Source organism: Benincasa hispida, chromosome 9 (assembly GCF_027475165.1).
Source record: "Benincasa hispida cultivar pf3 chromosome 9, pf3_genome.v1.1, whole genome shotgun sequence".
In the NCBI taxonomy this organism is placed as follows: Eukaryota; Viridiplantae; Streptophyta; class Magnoliopsida; order Cucurbitales; family Cucurbitaceae; genus Benincasa; species Benincasa hispida.
The window spans coordinates 4,679,291-4,688,526 of NC_143486.1; the positions used below are offsets into that span (position 1 = coordinate 4,679,291).

At 29.6% G+C, this 9,236-nt stretch overlaps 1 protein-coding gene across 3 annotated transcripts; it reads right to left on the reverse strand.

The window, feature by feature from the left end:
• Positions 1-2,745: 2,745 nt before the first annotated feature.
• On the reverse strand, positions 2,746-5,633 carry LOC120085756 (ethylene-responsive transcription factor RAP2-12-like). Of its 3 annotated transcripts, none has more exons than XR_005484027.2 (3): positions 5,055-5,633; positions 3,145-4,089; positions 2,746-3,013 (listed from the first exon to the last, which is right to left on the reverse strand). XR_005484027.2 is itself a non-coding variant. In XM_039041935.2 (2 exons), the coding sequence occupies exons 1-2, from the start codon at positions 5,329-5,331 to the stop codon at positions 3,197-3,199; spliced, it is 1,170 nt and encodes a 389-aa protein (XP_038897863.1). In that variant the 5' UTR covers positions 5,332-5,633; the 3' UTR covers positions 2,746-3,196. The 3 variants fall into 3 exon arrangements, 1 of the variants encoding a protein (XP_038897863.1); XR_005484028.2 differs by having other exon boundaries at positions 3,089-4,089; XM_039041935.2 differs by having other exon boundaries at positions 2,746-4,089.
• Between the last annotated feature and the right edge of the window lie 3,603 nt (positions 5,634-9,236).

Sequence of the window (9,236 nt, forward strand, 5' to 3'; positions counted from 1 at the left end):
TTAATTTATTGTTGCCCTCTTAAGTCATATTCAATGAAAAACGCTTCGATCAGAGATTTTATGAAAAGTTTTAAAGTAGCAAACAAGAAATATTTTAAATAAGATAAGAAAAAAGATTTATTTTCAAAAATAAAATAAATAATAACATGATTTTTTTAAAATTTTAATTATGCACGTGTTTCTTGACTAGTACGGTATGTATTGCAACAATGTAGTCCTTAGTAAAAAAATCATCAAAATTAAATGTCATTTTTCTTTATTTTATAATGTAGACTAAAATATCAAGTCTCTAATTAGTTTATCAATTTATTTATATAAGAAATCTCATGAAACTTAGCATTAATTTTTTCAATAGGGACTAAATTATTAAAAAATTTAAAGTAGAGGGACTAAATTGTTATATACTAAAGTTTAAAGATTAAATTGTTATAAAATTTAAAGTAAAAGGACTAAATCGTTGAAAAGCAAAGTTCAAAGACTAAATTGTTATTTATATGAAAATTTAGGGACTAAAATGGATTTTTAATAATTTTTATTTTTCTGATACATTTCATAATGGACTATAATGCTGTAGTTAGGAAATTGATATTTCAAATATATTATTAAACAAACTCAATCATGCCAGATATGATAATATTGAAATTGAAATAGAAAATTAGGGGCAATAAAAGAATAATGATTTTGGTGTTTTGTCATAAAGAGCATAATTTTATCTTTTGTTTTCTTCTGGTTCATTAGAATCTCAAATGGATAAAGATTTATTATCTCAATAGGATGAGTCATCCCACCAAATGAACTCCTTTGTAGATCTAACTTTATTGATATTATATATATTTAAATAGTAGGTTAAAAATAAGTAGGAAATACAAAATTAGATGTCAAATCTATAAAAGTAACCTTTTTCTTTAAATCTAAAATGGGGAATAAAAACTAGGATTAATTCCTTAAACTTCAAAGTTTGCCTATTTGATTCTTAAAGCTTTAAAAATTACAAATTTAATTTATGAATCATGATTTTTTTTTTTTAAAAAAAAAAAACATATTTTAGACACATAATTAAATGGTCTTCAACTCCACTAAACATAAAATTCAAATTTATATCCAATAGATTGATTCATTTCTTAATTTTTTTTAAAAAAAATTATTAGAAACCTATTAGGCAAAAGAGTGAAAGCTTAAAACTCTACTAGACACATTTGAAAGTTCAAACACCAACAAAACCAAAATTTATAATAAAATATTATTTTAATCTTTAAATTTTAGATCTAGTTTCCATTTGGTCCCTAGATTTCAAAATTTCACACTTTTAGCTCTTAAATTTTGAATTTAATTTCTATTTAATTCTTAGATTTCAAAATGTTACAATATTACTCTTATGTTTGAGTTAAATTTCAATATGGTCACTAAATTTCAAGATATATAATTTCAACTTTATGCTCACTTTCCATCATTAGAGTTAATATTTATTAATTAATTCAAAAGAATTAAAAGATTTATACTTACTTAACCTAACATTTTTTTCATCTCTATTAAAATTAACTTAAAAAATTTACTATATAATTATTTTAAATTAATTAATAGACCAAAGATTGAAGGACAATATTAAGGAAAAATCAAAGTTAAAAGTGTAAACTTTAAAACCTAAAAATCAATTTGAAACAAAATTTAAATTTCAAAAGTGAAATTGTAACATTATAAAACCTAAAAACTAAGACCTCGTTTGATAACCCTTTAATTTTAAAAAAAATAAAAAAAAATATATATTTCATCCTCATTTCATACCATAATTTACATCTTTAAGTAGTAAAATGGTTGAATGTTTAACCAAATTCTAAAACCAAAAACAACTTTTTGAAAAGAGTAAAAAATAGATAACAAAGATAGAAATTTGAAGATAATAATATCCATTGGCTTAATTTTCAAAAACAAAATGATTACCAAAACGAACCTAAATTAAAATCAAATAGGACCACCAAATGGAGAATAGACTCGACATAAGAAAAAAGAGGTACTTTTTTAAATTACAACTTTCAATGAATTGAAATCAAACTCAAAACAATAGAACCATAACATAGGAAAAAAGAGGTATACTTTATCCAAACCACAACTTTCAATAAATTTTTAAAAGTACTATTTATTCAAGTATTTTGAAAATAATAACAAAAGAAGGAACTCAGCAGTTGAAAACTTTGGAAAAAGGTCGAATCAAATCACATGCAAGAAACAGCTTAAAATAGGAACTTGCCCTGCAGCTTACAGAAACATGTGAGTGGTGAGAGCAGGGGCCAAAGAATAAAACCAGGATGGGATGGTCAAGTAATGGCAAATCACTGACTTTCTACTAAGCACAGCCACTCATTTTCCACTGCCGTCTATTCTTCATTATCATCATCATCATCATCATCATCCTCTAGTCTGAATTCCCCATGCTCTTCTCCACAAGCTGCACCCCAATTTATAAAAATACTGACAGTAAAGATCTTCACAATCCCATCATTTCAGAGATAAATGCATTCTCAAACATGTAAAACTATGGAAAATGATCTAAACTTATAAACAGGACAATACAGTGCTGGGATCAGAGAAGTTTCATTAGGCAACCCAAACAAACATTTTCATTGCGTATTTGCCGAGTACAAAATGATAACCAAACCCAACTTTCGGTTCAGTTTACGAATTATGAAAATATGGAAGTAATATGAAAAAGAAAAGAATGACACAACCATCCGACCATCCATCCATCACTTATACAAACACAGAAGGCAGAAATGAGATTCATCAAGTTTTTCAACGTCCATAGCAAACCAACCACACGTAGTTTTTATCAGTACAAGCATTATATTAGTTTTGAGTTTCCCATATTATGGTCTTCGAAACATGAAATGAAGCCTACCAAGTAGTACACTAAGTGTCCTCACATTCAACATACACACCAATAGCTATGTTTGTTAGGCCATTCCTAATGCAGGCAGATCTCTCTCACGTCCATTCCCATAACAGATCACAAATGTTCCTGCAATAAGTTTATGTGAGATTTTCAAGTTTTTAAAGAAAACAAAGGATACGATCCTGAAGGGAAGGAGTATACATTTTTGAAAAATCAGGAAAAACTTGGGGAGGAACTGATAAAGATGTCAAACTCACTAATATGTAGCTTTTATTTACATAACCTAGCAACAAGCTGGACAAGATTTGCTTAGAAGACACTGCCGACCATTCCTGCAAGATCGTCAAAGGTCCAAAGGTCGACTGAGTTCCCACCATCCTGGTTCCCTGTCTCTCCTGCAAGGAAGGCATCCATTGATGCATCCCAGCTGCTGTCGAGATATGGCATCTGGAAGTATTTCATCTCTGACTCAAAAGAAGACAACTCCTCAGATAAAGTCTTTTCAGAGCCTTGAGAAACCACCGTATTCTCTGGGCTATACTTGACTTTCTTGCTTGGAGAACCATCCTCCACAAAGTGTGAATCTTCACTTTCCATGGCAGCTGAAAGAAAAGACGAGATTTCGGGAGTCTTTGCACCCTGCTCTCCCCAACCAAAGTCAGAGTAATCAAAGGAATTGCTACCTTGATCTGAATTAAAGAACATGGGTGCAACATCAGAAGAAGCTGGACTGGTTTTTATTGCACCATCTCCATTGGTAGAGAATGAACTCATGTTGACAAGTTGATTTGTAAGCGGTTTTTCCTCCAGGAAACCCACGGTACTATAGTATTCTTCACAAGAGTTATTCACAAACTTATCGTTCTGGATTAGATCTGGTTGGGTCTTTGCCAATCTAGTTTTGGGAAGTGGTTCCTGGAGGTTTGTCTTTGCTGAACGTTTTCCACTAGTTCGTGGCACTTCGTCAGGAAAATTGACCTTCGCTTTCTTTCCACGAATTCGTCGTGCTTCAGCATCATATGCTCGAGCAGCTTCTTCAGCAGTATTAAAAGTGCCCAGCCACACACGAACTCCTTTCCGTGGGTCACGAATTTCTGCTGCCCATTTACCCCATGGTCGCTGTCGGATTCCCCTATATTGATTCTTTCGCTTTCGTTTTGCAGATTTTTCAGCTTGTCCAGAGAATTCTACAGATTTTGAAGCTGCATCGTATATATGTCTTATTAAAGCAATGAACAAGAAAGAATACACAGATCGGGAGGAGGGAAAAACAAAGGAACAAAACCGAATCCATCCCCGTCAACAAACTAAAATGGATTTAAGGGATTCAGAAACTACAAAAGACAGGGTATGTGGAAAATGTTTGAAAAAGTTAACTGATGGTTCACTTTTTTCCAAATACTCATTAGTTATAATAAGATGAATAATTGGAAGGACCACCAAAAAACAAAAAGAGGAAGAGGAAGAATAAAGCGAGAGACCAAAAATTAGGTTCGAAGCATTTTATCAATGACCAGACCAATAATTTGAATATCACTAAGCCACGACATATCTGGCAATTACGTTAGCCGATCGAAAAATATTGACAACTCTCAGAAGAACTTTCATTTACATAGAAAAGTAAAAAGACAGAAAATGTTCGAAAGCAGTAAATATCATGTAACAAATTCGATTATATGATAGTTATTTCATCAATATTTATGGTACTACTAAGAAAAATCTAAAAAATTGAGGCGTAGAAGCTTGACTATAGTCAAATAAAAAATGTAAATCCAGGGGGCTTTCGGCTAGATCTAGCACTCCGCCCCCCTTTTTCCCCACTTTCTTTCTTTTTAAATCGGTAGAAAGGTTCTCAGTTTATTCCTCAAACGAATTCGCTTCTGCAGTTCGAGAGCTAATGATCAGAAAGTGAATTTCCACATAAAAAGACCACATTCCCCTAAACATCTACCAAAATCAAGAAGGCGATAACGGATCTATTACAAGGCAGCTGAATGTTGAAAACGGAAAGAGAACAAACAGCGGCCATGCATTAAAACCCATCATCCACTGATGAGAAATTAGATAGGCGATCAACTTGGAAAGAAGCAGTAAGGCATAAAATCAACATCAGAACACCGATCAAAGAAAGCTTAAAAGACAAATGAATTAGAAAAAAGAAAGTTACCACGAGCAGAAGGAAGGGGAGGGTTTCCAGCAGCAGAGAAGGCAAGGGGTTTGATATCGATGAGCTCCTCCACATCAAATTCCAAATCGGAATCGTCCTTGAAATGCTGGAAATCAGTCTCGAAATCATCATCAATGTCAATAATATCAGACTTGACCGGGTTCGACAATTGATTTCCAAACCCAGGTTTCTTGAGATTAGGCCAAAGGTGTTCGCCGGTGACTCGCCGGGAGCGAGTCGGTGGAATGAAGCCGGAGATTATAGCACCTCCACACATTTTTGAAGAATGAAACAGTTAAAGTGACAGGATTTTGACAGAAAAGGTGGGAAAGTTGGGGATTTTTCGATTTCTGAGAGAAATTGGGAAGAGGATTGGAATGAAATGGAAGATTAATTGTTGAGAAGTGAATTAATTTTCAAGGGAAGGGGATTCTTGTTTAGGGTTTTAATCAAAGGTTAGGTGAGCTTTTCTTGTAAGAAAGTGGGAATTGTTGGCAATTTGCAAGCGGGACCCACCTGATGTAAAATCCCCTTTCTACCCTTTTTCTATGCTGTCAACTACACAGCTCCCTCCCTCCCAGTCCCTCCCCACTGTCGACGCCACGACAGAAATAGCATTTATTTTTTCATTTTTTCCTTTTTCCCCTCCTCCAAAGAATATCATATTTATCGAGTTGGTGAAATCATAATAGAATTTCATTAATTGATAAATTAGGTATAAATTACAAACATAGTTAGATTGTTTTTTTATTAAATTTATTTAGAATTATAAATTTTGTCATATTTACTTTCATCATTACCGTTATCGTTATCTCTGAAGGTCAAACAGTAATAGTAAATATATCGAAATTTATAATTTTTCTTCTCAAACATTAACAATAATTATAACAATAACGATGCGACGTAATTTGTAGACACAATTGGATTTAGCATGATTCACTCGCCGATCAGATTGCATTTTTTTATTACACATATGAAAGTGAACCTCATGTGAACACAATTAAACGATACCAAAGGTAATCAAATAAGACCCACTTTTGACATTTCTATTGATTTTTCACTAAGATAAACTAGGCTTAATTGAAGGAGACTACATTACATTATAGTACCTTATTTGGGTAAAAAAAATACATTTTGTGTATTCTAAATTTACTATCGACTCGTCTATCAATTCTACTTATGAATATTTCAACTAAAATGTTATATATTTATTTCTTAAAAAAAAAGTTATAAATTTAATTCTTTATCACCCTATCTTGTTAAAAAATAAATAAATTTGGATTACTTTATTTTAGTTATTAAAATTTTAAATATTTTATTTCAGATTTTATTTTTAACATCTCGCATTAACATTTTAATTAATTATTTAGTAAGAGTTGAGTATAAAACACTTATTTCGTATATTCATGTGATTAAGATTAATAATTGTGTAGACGTTGCCGTGGATACATGAGATAGTTATACTTTCTATCTCCAATTCCAATTATCTTGATGAACAGAAAATAAAGGGAAAAAGGCAAGATGAATTATTAACCATTGAGAAATAAATTAAAGTTACTTGCCATCAAATCAACGCTTCAAAATCAAGTGCTGAATTTCTTGGGTTGGATCGAGTCTTTTCTCTTTACAAAGTTTTTACCAATTCAGAAATTTAAGAACTTATTCGTATGTATATGTGTCTCTCTCTACGTATAATGGTTAACTCATCAAAAGATCAACTTATAAGTTATAATATAATTTTAACATGAATGTTTTACTACATACAATAACTCACAATATAAAATTATTTAACGCAATATTGAATTTTTTTTTAGCTTAACACCTCCGTGTGTTAAACTATATATTAGACGGAATTTGCAAACAAGGTAGAAAAATAAGAAAAATTATTTATACAAAATAGTAAAATTTTAACTTTTATAAAGGTTTATAGAAATCTATCCGTGTGTATCAGTGATAAAAACTGATAGAAGTTTTTCACTGATAGATGCCGATAAAAGTCTATCAGTATTTTTTTTTTTGCTATTTCTGTAAATAATTTGACTTTTTTCTATCCATGCAAATTTTCCTATATTAAAAGGGTAGCCAATTTGAATATTATTAGTGGATCAATATACCAATTATCATTTTAAAGTTTGATGGTTTCATCGCGTTGTTAAATTCACACCAACAAATATTTAAAAAAAAAAAACTATATGGGCAAAAAGGGTAAATTCCATAGTTTTTTTTTTTTTTTTTTTTTTAAGCATTTAGAATGTGACACTCTTCATGGGGTGTGGCATTCAAAGGAGTAGGCTTGTCTGCCTAATTTTATGCCCTCATAGTCATGTGTTATTGTTTATGATTAACAAAAATAGTAGTTTACCAGACTTGACTCCACCAAAACAAATGACTATTTGAATTTTTCCCCTACTTTTTTTTCTACATTTCTCACAATCCCATAAAATTAAAAAATAAAAATAAAAATCTTACCCTTCAGTATAACCAACCCCTTTCTCTTTGTTCCCAACAACTTTGATCTACTTGTTCAAATCAAAATGAAATACCTCAAAGTTGATTTTTTTTTTTTAACTTAAAGGGAAAAAAACATGTAATATAATGTTTTTCATGCTGGTCAAGAAACATGTTTTTTTTTTCCATTTAATATTTGCATTGAATTAATTAATCCGTCTAAATTTGGAAAATTATTCAATAAATCTTTAAATTTTCAACTTTTTATATTAAATAGGTCACGAAAATTTTGATGTTGTATCTAATAAGTCATTAACCTATACAAATAGAAGAAATGTTTTTTTTTTAAATGTTATTATTTTGTAAAGGGAATATTTCCCTAACTAGTATTGTATTTCTTCTATAATGTTAATGTGCTGTGCAAATAGAAGAACTATTTCAAAAACTATTCTAGAACAACGCCCATGTAAAATTATTAATTAGAAAAGAAAAGAAAAGAAATATTTGTTAAAATGTCATCGTTGCAACAAATCAGTCAAAAATGTGGTCTATTGGTCAAATAAAATATCTAAAAAATATATACTCTAGGGAAAAAATCGTACTAGAGGAAAAAAAAACCCTTCGACGTACTTTTAAGACATTTAAATTATTATAATTAGATTATAATAATATGTGTTTGATGTATAAACTATTTTAGTTTGAAAATGAAATAGTAAATACTGTAGCAAAGAATAAAAAAATGACGAACGTAAAATAGTAAAAACTATAGGAAATAGTAAATGTTATAGCAAATAGGAGTTTTGAAATAATGTTTACTGTAATTAATTGGAAAATACAAAATAATATATACTGTAACAATAAGATGTTATTATAGTCTTAGGATAGTTTTTATTCCAAACACACTCTTAATATTTCTACATAAAATCTTTTTTTTTTTTTTTTTGTGAAGTATTGTATCTCCTATAATTTTATTTCAAAGAGAGGAAAATAAAAGCGTGTATTTTCTATATAATGTGATTGTTTATTTTTTTAATTACAATATTTATAGATTGAAAAATTAAATCTCTAACATCTAAATACCGAAGACATATAAATATTATTGAGTCAAATTTACTTTGACAAATAATTATTTATTTATTGTAACATGAAAAAAACATAGAGAAATTTAAATAGTGACATTAAATCAAGTGGATAGTATTTTACTTATGCATTGGGTAATAATTTAATTTAATTTAACCACTTTAAAATATGTATACGTATAATAGAAATTGTTAGTAAAATTTGAATAATTGTGTTGAATTAGCACAGGTGAACGAAAAAAAAAAAGGAAATTAGAAAAAGGACGTGTAGTTGACTTGTAATACACGAATATTCTAATTTTTGTCTGTTTATAATTTAAATCCCAAGAGGCTCAAATATGGTAGAAAAAGACAACGTCCATTTTTCCGTGAATATGTGGATATATACGCTGCTATGGATATTAAATTGATGGCTTTGAAATCCACTGATATATCTATAAATTAAAGGGATTGATATCAATATTAAATTTTCGTAGATATCTCTAATATCTTTTATAAATATTCGTAAAATATAAAAATGTCATCAAGTCTAACATGAATATAACTACTAATAATAATATTCATAACTTAGTTTGAGAGAAAAATAATTTAATTATTAATCTAAATAAAATTTATAAATTTCGTGACTTATAGAAATGTTTGTCGATATCGATAT